Source organism: Haemaphysalis longicornis, unplaced genomic scaffold (genome assembly GCF_048455015.1).
Source record: "Haemaphysalis longicornis isolate Haplotype H1 unplaced genomic scaffold, Haemaphysalis longicornis Haplotype H1 scaffold_7, whole genome shotgun sequence".
Taxonomy (NCBI): Eukaryota; Metazoa; Arthropoda; class Arachnida; order Ixodida; family Ixodidae; genus Haemaphysalis; species Haemaphysalis longicornis.
The window spans coordinates 143,474,020-143,486,387 of record NW_027526422.1 but is presented as its reverse complement, the minus strand read 5'-3'; the positions used below and the strand labels follow the sequence as shown (position 1 = coordinate 143,486,387).

The window sequence follows — 12,368 nt, the reverse complement described above, 5'->3', positions numbered from 1 at the left end:
ACCGTGCGGGTGTGGAATATCATCGGTTCTGACTTGTTAGTGGAAAGCCACAGTCACATTGCCGTGATATACTCGTCTATAGTTCTAACATGCTTTTAATGTGGTTCACCAGCGTGGTCCACTAGAGCTCTTCAAACTACTTAGGAAGTGTGACCTATGCTCCCAGCGCAGGGGGTGCTTGTGGCAGGAATTGGCGGCAAGGCATTTCTCAGGGTGGTTTGTATGTTCGGGGATGTGCAGATTGTGTATTCATTTTTGGGGTATCGGCCGGAAAGGTGGCGTGACCATCTGAAAGCGGTTGGTATTTATGCCATCGACTGTGCAAGCGTATGGTACTGCGATGCCATGGGGACGAGAGGCACCGCAGTCGATTCAATCTTGTCTAATGGTCCCCGTGTCGGAACAGGTTTCAAGGCCTTCGTATTTGGGATGAGCCTTTGTATTTTCAGTAAGAGGGTGCTAAGATCTCACTTGAGGGATTCAAATCTTTCTTTAAAATGACATTGCCTGAGTGTAAATGTTCAATTTCGTCATTCAAATTTCCCAGCTGAGTGAACATTTGAGCCATGGCGTCCTGGGAGGAGGAAGGTTGGTTTCCAGTCTGTAAGGTGGAATTTTGGCGTCAGGCGGGTGTCGATAATTGAGCAGTAGCTTCTTTATTAGTACTCCGTTTCTTTCGTTTTCTGGATTATTGATGGGAGTGTGCGTTCTAAGTCTTTCAGACGTGATTGTACTCAGGCTATATTATATTTCTGCTGTCAAAGGATTTATAGAAACTGACAGCACGCGTGCCATTTTGTGTTAGCCTGGGCCTGTAAAGCATGGGATGGGGTTTGGGGTGGAGCACTGCGAGGTACGTGCTGAGCCCAGCGTAGTTGATTTAGGTCTGCCTTGAGTGCAGCCGGCCAGGCTGGTGCTCCACGAGGCCCCTTGCTTTTGGATCTTCGCCTGCGTCTGCTACTTACTTGGCGTGGCAGACCGCTCCTTCTTCAGCCCCGTAGAGTGGTCGGGTCGCAAGCTTTTTCCCGGCTGGCCACGTCGGCCTGCCGGAACTGTCGTTGCCGGAGGATGTAGGCTTTGGTATAGTGTTTCGGGAATCCAGTTACACCGGAGAGGTGGGAAGACAACAAATGCGCAGGGGAGGGGGACACGAATGAGCTGTGGTCGGTTATCGGAGGCTGCAGTGGTACTTCACTTGGCCGTTGAGCTGATGGCACGCCGTAGATGGATGCCCTATGTCGTAGCACGTGGATGAAGCAGGGATGGTTTTTTTGTGCAGCGAGCAAAGGTACTCGGCCCCAAAGAGGCGTAAAAGGAGGGGTACCTTGGGCCCTGCAAAGGCCAGGATCATGGTCGTTACTTGGTCAAGACGAGGCACTGTAACCTCGTTATTTTTGAGGAAGGTGGGAAAACCGCGGGATTACGGCCTCACCGGCATCATCCTGATAAAGCCCGTAAAGAGAAATTCAATGAACGGTGACTCCAAGAGGACTTGACTAGAAAGAGGGCTGCGGTTGATTCCCGCGAGTTAATGCTGATGATATCCGTCTTCTGTTAAGACTCGATGCGGAGTTTTAGGTTTGCCTGTCGCCACGTAGCGTTGTGGCGCTGAGCAGGGCCTGTGCAATTTCTGGTACTCCACGTCTACTGGGCGTGAATCCCCCAGATGCGGAAAACGACCTTAAAATTGTCTCAGGGGAGTGACTGGAAATGTTGCCTTACGTGTCTGCAATAGGCTGGCTGCTTAGGTGTGGGCCATTGGTAGGCTCACATCGGTTCCTGGCGGCATTGTGTCGCCGAATTTGCGTCAGTGGTGTTACCGCGCTGCGGCCTCGACAAAATCTTCTCCTTCATTCATAGTGATATACGGCCCTGATGCAAACTTGGACGACGTACTTGCACGGGCAAAGTGCCGCCACTGTCACGGAAAGTTGTGTGCGAGTCGTTCTCGGGAGTGCGTGTCGTTCTCGGGAGGAGGTGTAGGCCTAGAGAGTGGTTCTGCGCCTAAATATCCTAACATCGAATTTAACTTGTCGAAAGTGGTGTCAACAAGATTCTCTCAGCAAGCTTCGTGCAATGGTATCCCATGCTTGGAGGGCCAAGAGAAATTATTGCATATTTGTTCGAAGAACATGGAGCCCAGGACAAATGCGGTCATTTAGCTTTAGCTAATGATCTCAGCGGTGACGTGCTGCTGGAGAACGCGAGTATGGGGCGCTCCGTTATCCATTCTCTTATGACGCGATCACTTCATAAGGCGCAGCAGCTATGCGCTGTCACTGAGAAGACTGCCCTTCGAGGTGTGCCCAAATTTCGATTTCGGGAGTATTATAATCGTCAGCCATTTGTTGTTGTCAACTTGATTCCCTAGGAAGGCTACTGCTGCTCTTCTGCCTTTACGCGGGTAGGGTTGAATGTTTCCACGTAAGGGAGACTGTTTAGTGTTGCTCGGACTTGTGTTTTCATGTTCTATTTGTCAACAATCGTGTGTCCGCCCACGGGTGACCTCAATCGTTGCCGAATGGCACCGGACGCTACTGTTTTTAGCAGACGAGGGTTTTCCGAAATGAAGAGTGCTTATCTGATTTCTTCAAAAGTGTTGGCAACACCCAAGCTCATACACTGTACATTTGCAGTATAATTTCGGCGACCGAGCGTCGCATTGCAAGCTTTGGGGAGTATGAATTTAACTTGATCTGTTTCCTGTCTGTTAGGGTAGTGGAAAGGAAAAATATTCCACGCGGCTTACTACCAGCCCTGCATAATGCTGAAATTTTAGTTCTTATTGACAGCGGCTCTATTTCAGGTTACATTACTCACTGTAATCGTTGTTTGCAGAGCTGACTTTTTATCATTTCAATAGGAAAGCTTGTCGTGCCTTTAGATTGCAGGAAACTCCCTCAGGCTCCTATTCTGTACTTTTCGGGTATTGCGTGTTCTCTAAGCTAATGTTTAGTCTCCCAGCGCTTACGTAGCGAGTGCCGTAGATTCTGATGACTTTCTGTATTTTTGTGGTGCGCATTTAAATTCAGTTTGTCTAGCTAGTTCTTCCGCCGAGTTTTCGGTCTTCTGAAGAGCCCCTTCTTTTTGAGCCAGTGATGGTTCGGTCACCCAGATTGTTATACCATCGGCGTAAAGTGTATTTTAAAGCAGGACGCCGCCCAATGCTGTCGGTGCACAATGCTGTATGTGGCGGGAACATGCGGCACACTGGGAAGGACGCGCATGTGCGTACGTAAAGCGAATCTTATTGCGGTAGCGTAAGCGTGCACCACATGTTGTCAAATTTTGTAGACCAGGTGGCGGCTTGTTGGAGCGAAGTGTAGGCGTGGAAATTGGTTGGCTGTGCGGGCTCGCAAAAATAGCGTGAGTGCGCTATAGAGGCCGAGAAGCAGTAGCCCTTCGGTCGGCTAGGAAGCCAAGCACGATCTGTTCGGCTTTTTTAACAAGAAATGCAAAGTAGTCTGCTCTTGCAGTTGAGCGCGAGATAAGACCTCCGTGAGTGATTCGGGAGGTAAGCATTGCTTTGGGGATGCGGCACCTGGTGACATTTTGAGGCCATCGCGAGCACATGATTCTGAAGAACTCATCTAGTAGTAAGAAAATTGGCAATTTGTAAGCTTGTAATTTCAGGACAAACAAAGCCCTGAGTCGTAGTTGTGGCGCTGAATCCCCCAAAATAGGGTCTTGACTGTAGTAATAGGATGGCTGTCGATTGCAGTTGTGGGAGAGGGGGTAGAGTTTGGTGGTTTTGCACGGGCCATGCTTAGCAGAACGAGGGGAGCACACTTAAGGCAAATAGCTGCCCGCACGTGCGGCTATATCGCAAGATAAGTGCTATCTAAACCACCGTTCACCCCGTCGAAAACACTATTTGTAACATATTCATATATGTATCCACCAGTAACTTGGTGTAGGTGTGAATACGGGGGAATTACGATCGATTAAGGGAATTGAATGAATTAAGTAGAATTGAGGTGTTGTATAACTTCAACGCTGGGTGGTTAAGTAAAGTTAAGGTCAAATACTGTGGGATCATGAGGAATTAGGGTAGATTAGGGTGGCGCTAGAGTGGATTTAGGAAACGTAAGCAGAGTGCACGGTGATTGGGATAAATGAGGCGTATTAGAATAAATTGAGAGTACCTTCAAGTCAGATAACTCAGTGAGAATAAGGTGGAATATGGTGCTGCTAATGTGGATAACGATGAATTATGATGGCTAAAAAGGAACAAAGCAATTACGGTAGAAAATGGCAAATTGAGGTAGAATAAGGTGGATTAGGATGGATTAAGGGCGGTAAAATAGCGATGCAACTGTGGAAACTTCTGGGTGTCTATATCATAGGTATGCGTAAGCATAGCACACCAGGGCTTCGCCTTCAAAGCATTAAGTGGATTCAGGTGTCCCAAGAAGTTCTGCGGCGGCCCAAATTTGCTCCGTGATGGAAACTCGATGATCAGTTACAGAATAACGAGAAGCTGGTAGTTTACATGCACCGAATACTAACGGTGCAGTCCACTATTCAGTTTTTATGCATATCTGCACACGACATATGAAAGAAAATATAATTTTCCACAGCTCTTTACTCTACCAAGACGGGTAGCTCTAGCCCGCTACTCTTATAGGACAAAGACCAGCGACACTATCTATTCCTAAAAATTTAGGCCTCTAAATATTGTAGCATGAAACAAAACATTATATAGGGAACTAAAAAAGTACAATATTGTACACAAAACAAAACTCACATGTTCACCATGCTGGAGCTCTTTAGCGGGAAGGAGAGGTAATTTTGCATTTCCTACATCTGTTGGAGTCCAGGAACCTTCAAGAAAAGATTAAAATTACAAATTTCATTCACCCAGACAACACGTAGCACTATTGCGGGCAATCATGAAGAACAAAAAAACTATTCTTTACCTACACAGTAAACACTAGCCTAGTGAGAACGGTATCATACGCATATATGCCTTGTATCTACCATATGTAGCCGAGTCAATGTTGACGCAGTGAATTCTATTTTGGTACAATTATTTCTGGTACAATTATGAAACAACCGAGGTGCGGTTGTTTCAGCCTACTTACACACTATTCCTTCTAAGAAAAACGTGGTAAATATCTAGTTTCTTTCTTACTCGGTTTTGTTCTTAGTTGAGAGACACACAATATTGCTTTGCCACTAATCAAACGGGTAAATCAAACTTTCTGTGCAGCTATCAGACAACAGTTGAAATAACTTATCACGCTTAAAGAAATTCTTTATTGCCACTGTCCTCTTCGGTATTCAAAACTACTTACTGCTAAAAACATTAATTTTTATTGATATCTCTGTACGTATTGTTAAGTGGTGATAAAGTAAAGAAGAGACGAATGTTTGAAGATGGATCAGCCATGTATTTGCACGATGAACTATGTACAAGGCACCATCCCCGCAGGAGCTGAGCCCGTGCCACACACTGCTTGATTGTCGTCGGAGTTGGTACCCTGGAGCTATGTTTCTGCTTTCCGTAACATTTCCCCCTTTGTGAAACGCGGCCGTCCCGGTCGAATTCACAGCACATGACCAGGTGCAACTATGATGAGATGAGAAGTACATTGAAGTTCTTTCCGCCACGGAAGATGATGAGCTTGATAAACATTGGCTCCCTAACAGCTGTGCCCGCCGACGCAAGGAAGGAACGTCCGAAGCCTCTGGAGGCACGCCGGAAAACGGGGCAGGGGAACGGCGTCGTCATCTTTGAAGTTTATGGCATGTTATATTGCCACGACATTATTATCATCATTGCCAGACGGACCCAGCGGCCCACACCCAGTATTCGAAGTGAGGACGTTGAAGCCAGCAGCTGAGAAAAAGGCGAAGAGAAAGACGAAGGAGCAGTTTCGGTGGACGCTGTAGCTCGCGGTGACAGCGGACTTACGGGCACAAGTTCGCCCTCTAAATAAAGTGATTTTCTTTATTGCTGCAAACCCCAGTGCTCACTTTCACCGTTGCAGTATCTCGTCGGGTCTCGGCGGGTGATTAGTTGGGGGTACGACGGGCTGGGAATGGGCGCGTCCATGCCTTTCCGGGGCTGAGACGGCTTCTGAGACGACCGGGGCTGAGACGACCCCTTCAGGAGCCGAGACGGGCTGAGGCTGGGGAACAAGTACGGAGATAAAACACCGCACCTCCGACCAGAACATCACCCATGAGACGCGGTCGATGTATTTTACCATATTTATATTGCGGCTATCACAGAGCTCGCAGAGGCTGCACGCCAGCCACTCCCTCGTCGTCGTCGATGGTAGGACATCGGGCATTGTCCACCTGTTCAGTAACATTATTTTCGTTTTAAATGCAGAGAATTTCAGTAACTCACAATGTCACCCGCGTTGACGTCCGTAGTCCGCATCGCTCCACCTACACTATATAAAAAAATAATACTTACGGGCGCTCGGTTTCGATCCCATGACTCTGCGGGCGGAACGCAAGGTACAAGGTGCTCTACCCACTGGGCCACAAAGCCGACACAGAACGGAAGGTTACGAATGCGCCTTATATCCTTGACTCATTCAACCGTCGGCCATAGGTGCGCCCTCTCCCCCGCGTCCTCCTCGCCTTCTCTCCGCTCGCAACACCCTCTCTCGCCGCGTTCGGTTCGGGCGCACAACAGGTGGGGACGTGCGCAACACCCTCTCTCGCCGCGTTGGGTTCGCGCTGAGCAACAGCCGGTTCGCGCGCAAGAACAGGTGGGGGCGCTCGCATCGCGCTCTCTCGCCGCGGTCGGTTCGCGCTTAAACCACATATGTCGTTCGCGCGCGCTCCGGTCGCTAACATCTGTGGCGTGATCGTGACGTCAACATCACGCGTTCGTGTGGTGGCGCGATTTCGGCGCTATAACACTCTCTCACGAGGGGCATTGGATTGGATTGGCTTGGCTTGGCTTGGCTTGGCTTGGATTGGATTGGTTTGGTTTGGATTTCGATTGGATTGGATTAAAGTGGATTATGTTTGATTGTGTTGCGTCATAGCCGCGCCACGTTGAGTCATAGCCGCTCCAGGTTGCGTCATAGCCGCGGCAGGGGGTTCACGGCACGTTTCACGTTTCACCATCGACTTCATCGACAATGTCTACGCTGGAAGACAACAATTACAACAACAACAACCAATACGTAATTCATACGACTTGGAGGCGCGCCCCCCACGGAAATGCTCTGCATTTGATCGTGCCCCTCGCGAGGGGGATGTTTCTTTTTTTACACAAAAATAGGCATTCTTACGTAATGTGTACTGGTAGTCACATGCACCATTCGTGCTCACTTTTACGCACGCTCACTTTTCTCGTGTCACTTGCGTATGTGGTCGTATACAATCGATAGTCAATCGAACTAAGCTCCTTTTAATTATTTTAATATATACTAACTTGTCCTTGCGATGGGTCTGTCCTTAATCGTACTCCACTCATGTGAACTCTCTTCTTCAGTGTTCAGTTGACGAATTGTATATAAATGCGGAACATAGATGGGATGGGCCTTAATTAGGTGACACGCGTTTTAAATGATTGCGTGGAGGCAATCACTGTGAACAACAAGACCAACGAATAAAGGTTCACACAACTGGGGGGTACATTATCACAGTGAATGAACCTTCCTAGCTAAGTGTTTCTAATAAAAGTTTAGCCATCTTCAAACGTGCCTACATGGTTCTCGCCATTTCGGGCGAATAAAACATTCTGAGGGGAAACGAATGGAATTGAGAAACGACCTGCTCTAAAACGTCCACCGTAAGGAAGAACTATGGATATGTCGCACGACGTCACAAAGTTTTCAGTGTCGATAACCATCACATTCTATAGAATCTGCCAAAGGAGACGCCAGCACGTTTATATTTTGCCCGTACAAGAGGAAGACTCCAATACCGCACCGCAAACGAAACTTTCTCTTAAGGCGAATTGTGCAGTGAAACAGCGAACTGAATTTTCAGATGCAAAGCATCTTTTGCTCGGGGCATGTGTCCCTCCCTCCCTGGTCGTTGTTCTCCGGCGTCAGCACACCCACTGCGCATGCCTGGCCAGGCACCGCTCATGATAATTGTGGCAGGATGCCAATAGGGATTGGCCAACCAAAGAATCCATCACGAGATAGCTTCGCGTTCAACCATCATCGTCAACTTCCCGTAGGGGGACCCTGAGTAGTATGCGAGGCATTCCTCCTCTCGTCTGCGACACTCCTCTTCCCTCCGGCATTCCTTCTCTCCTTTCCGAAGCTCCTCTCATCTCCGGGATTGCGCAACGAATGACAACACCTGCGGCTCCGCGCGCGATAATGCGAAGGAGCTTAGGGTTACAGACGTGACGGCAGCCACTCCATACTCCGCTGGGGGCGCCACTGCACCTCCGTGGTATAAATGACGCGCTCGCTCGGCTCCCCTCATTGTTCTCCCGCAACGCCGCGATCAAACTGAAAACTTATGGGAACTTGAGTCGACCCCATGGCTGTTTCGCATACTACTCAGGGTTTCCCTATGGGAAGATGGTAACATTTTTTTAGCCCTGCTATTTGTGCAGTTATTACGAGGGGTGTACAAAAAGTTAGGCTGCCAATTTTGTGGTAACACAGATAGGCACAAAACGAATGGAATTGCGCGTTTACCTAATGTCTAGATGTTTACCTAATAATAAATAGCTGTTCAATGCTCACTCAGGCCGCATAGCCACGCGGATTATTGGCTAAGAGATTAGTCATGTCTAATAGATCGCCCAATACGCCTGATCAGGTAAAACTTAATTTCGATTAAAGTAGCTGCTGGGTAAAACAAATAGCGACTAAAGTAACCCAAAATGGCGCTCATTTTTAGCAAAACTCTATTCTAACGGCGGATGACGCGTTCTGGAGATAACATCACCTGTACCATTAAACAGCGAAGCTTTCGGAATCTCACTCATGGCGTCGATCCGCACCACATAGTGCAGCTCGATGAGCTAATTGAAGGTCACCTGTCTAACCAAAAAGCTCGCCTCGCACGAACCCAAACGGGCCGGAAGTTACTTGCCCAATTAAAATTGATGCCAGTGGCGGACGCTGCCTCAACAAAGGAAATGCCGGAGAAATGGCGGAAGCACATCATAATCCGTCCTCTACCGAAGAATATGCATCCCGTTCACCATCAGGGTAGGCGAGAAGCAAGAGCCAAAGCTCTGGACAAAAAGTATGGATCTCTGCCCACAGTGGTCTACACAGATGCAGCTGCATACCCCAAAAGACAAGCCAAAGTAGCGGTGGTGACAACGAAGACAGACCTCATCATCGGAGCAACCCTGCCACGAGCCTCAACAAAAGAAGCGGAAGAACTAGCTGTAGCCTTAGCTCTTTCACAAACGAAGGCAACAGTCATAATTACTGACTCCCAAGAAGTATGCAGGAGTCTCACGTCGGGATGGGTAGCTCCAATGACATACCGCATATTGTCAAGCAAGCCACCAGACAGGGTAGTCGAAGTGGTGTGGGCGCCGGCCCATTCCTCCATGGAGCGCAATGATGAAGCCCACCTCAAGGCCCGAGGTTTCGTCGACCAGGCCGCGGAGGACTCAAATGAACCTATGCCACTCACGACGTACCAGGAAATTACAGAGCACTACAGACTCGGTCGCAGAACACATCCACTGCCCCACCCACAACTAACAAAGACACAAGAAACTACGCTCAGACTTGTGCAAACAAACACGTATCCCCACCCAACACTGATGCACCTTATGTTTCCAAATCAGCACGAAGCCCAATGCAAATTCTGTACGCAATCAGGAACACTTAGCCACATTATCCTTGAATGCACCCAGAACCCTGATTTGCCACCTCCACCCCTTCCCCGTTCCCCCGAGCAGTGGGAGACGCTGCTGTCCAGCTCCCTCTTTTGCGATCAGCTCCTGCTGGTTGAGAGAGCGGTAGCATCAAGGACAGCACATGGCTACCTGTAAGAAGGCTCCACTTCCACTAAGCTCTATCTGCCAAATAAAAAATGTTTTCTCTCTCTCTCTCTCTCAGGGAATCACCCTTTCTCGAATGACGATGATTATGAGTGAACTGGAGAAGAAACGCTTCCGTAGTTGGGATTGAACATAGATCCCTCGCGTTATGAAATCGATCGCTATCCGACTGCAGCCTTCCAACACAGTTGAAGCTGGTTGGATTTGGAGAAGGGTTCATGAAGGTGTAAAATTAGACAGAAAATTTATGCGCCCCTTCATTTCACGAAAACGATTTTTGAACGCGAAGCTTTCGTCTTGCGAAATGAAATGGGGATGGGTAAATGTCAAACCAACTGCCATCAAAAGTCTGAACTGAGTGCGAGTCAAAATGAAAGGTCAAGGAGACAAAGTCCAACTAAGACGTGAACCAAGAAGTCCCCCATGGGAACACTTCGCGTTCAAACATCGTTGTCGTTGGACAAGGGTGTGGCTTTCTTATTGTTTTTAACACAACGGGAGCCGCACGAGCGAATCGGGAACAAATGCCTTGAGGGTGGAGGAATGGGAGGTCCCCCAGTAGGCGTGGCGGACCGCGATGAGTTCGCACAAGCCAAGGTTGCCGGGCGAACAGCTAGGGTGTCTCAATGTGGGGCTTGAGGAGGTGGTGCAAAGGAGAAACGTTGAAGTCGCTAAAAAAATGTACGAACGCCAGGCTTCCGGACCGAAAGGTCGGCCACCTGCCGCTGGGGAAGGAACGAGTAGCCCATCACTACGGCGCGAGCTTCGGTGGCCGAGGGAGTTCTGGCAGTGTCCGCGCGCCCTAACACGGATGCCGTCGGCGGGCGAAAGTCGCTTTTAAATGAAAGCTTTACTAATCTCGTCAAGCGGTTTCGCTGTCGCGGAGGATTTGACATTCATTGGACCGCCGCTGCACTGCACATGACTCGCACGTAGGAAGTCCACCGTCAGCGACGTTCGCTAGCCCCTGGTCTCGCCACCAGTGCAGGTTTTGCGCATGCACTCTCCGCAGCTGGGTTACCCCCTGGGCACGTGACTCGGTGCGTGCCGGCGACAATTGGCCTTGGAAGCGTTGCCGGGGCCGTCCTTTCTTCCCTTTGAATTGCGTTGGAGGTGGAGGCTTTGATCCGCCTTCGGAAACTGGCGTCTGCCAGACCTTCAGATATTACTTGGCGAACTGCTTCACTGGAAGAATTCCAAGCGCGCGATGCTAGCGTCGGCGACTGAGATAAAGCGAGCAGTGCGGCTCGAAAAACGCCGTAACCGGGACCACAACCATAGGGAAAGGCAGGCTTTGGAAGTATAATAATAACAGCTAAGTCAAAGGTTAAAAAGTGACAACAAGGAATAAGCCGGCTGAGCCAATATTTCGCTTCGCATATACAGTGCTAGCTGAGCTAAACCGCCGCCATTTTTTGTCGAAGCCCACCCAAAGATCCACCCGGTCGTTCTGCTTTCCAGGCAATCGGCCCTCCCCGAATTTTTTCCTCCTCTTGTGGCGCATACCCATATGCGCGTGATAGTCCTTTAACGCTGTTTCTACGTCTGCTCCTTCATCTCCAGCTCCACCGAAACTTAATCCCAATCTGTTTCCTGGTAGATCACCACATGCACCGTATTGGCCGGCCATTCATAATTAGCGGCTAAGTTGAGATCACAGCGCCATGCGAAATATAGGTCATTTTTATGCACGATTGAGCATGCTTGGGAGACCGAATGTTTTTAAACCCTAACCTGCAATTTCGAAGTGGGGCTTTGATATAGACATTCAAGCGAGAACCCAGCCGCTAAGTTTATTTGCCATCCCTAATGCATCTTGATCCACCTTAATGCGTGCTAGTTTATCCTTACTCACCCTGATGGCCTTATCCACCTTAACTAATACGGATCCAGCCTAATGCACCAAAAGTAATCCTGCTACGCCTTACTGGCACCATAGGTGATCATATTGGGCCCTGATTCTGTTTATTAACGGAAAACTCTCGTAACCACTTTTTACCCACGCAAAACATATGATACCCGCCCTAAGCCAACCATTATTTGAATTTATTCTGTCCTAATCGACATCGTTCAGCGTATTTTGGTCATATTTCATCTCAATTGACCTTACTATTTTAAATACCTCCTTATGAATCCTTACTAATAACTACAAATTATGGTTTTGTTTTAAACTAGTTCTACCTCATTTCAATTTGTCTTAATATGGCCAAAATAATCCATATCTATCCGAATGCAGTTTTATTCCACATCAATGCACCTTACTCGCACCTTGCACCTTACTTGCACCATGCTTACTGCATCAATGCACCTTAGAATACACCTTAACCACACCTTACACATTGCAACAGACTCGGCTTAGGCACGGCTCCTTCAAGCTCGGCTTAGCTACGGCATTTTAATTTGCAGG

At 48.6% G+C, this 12,368-nt stretch overlaps 1 protein-coding gene across 4 annotated transcripts in view; it reads right to left on the bottom strand.

Annotated features, from left to right (window-relative positions):
- Positions 1 to 12,368, bottom strand: part of LOC144147093 (caspase-2-like) — a 92,612-nt gene that overhangs the window by 39,889 nt on the left and 40,355 nt on the right. For all 4 annotated transcript variants that reach the window (XM_077679142.1, XM_077679139.1, XM_077679140.1 and 1 more), the window contains one exon: positions 4,748 to 4,824. In XM_077679142.1, the coding sequence (XP_077535268.1) occupies positions 4,748 to 4,824 (77 nt within the window). The remainder of the gene's footprint in view (positions 1 to 4,747; positions 4,825 to 12,368) is intronic.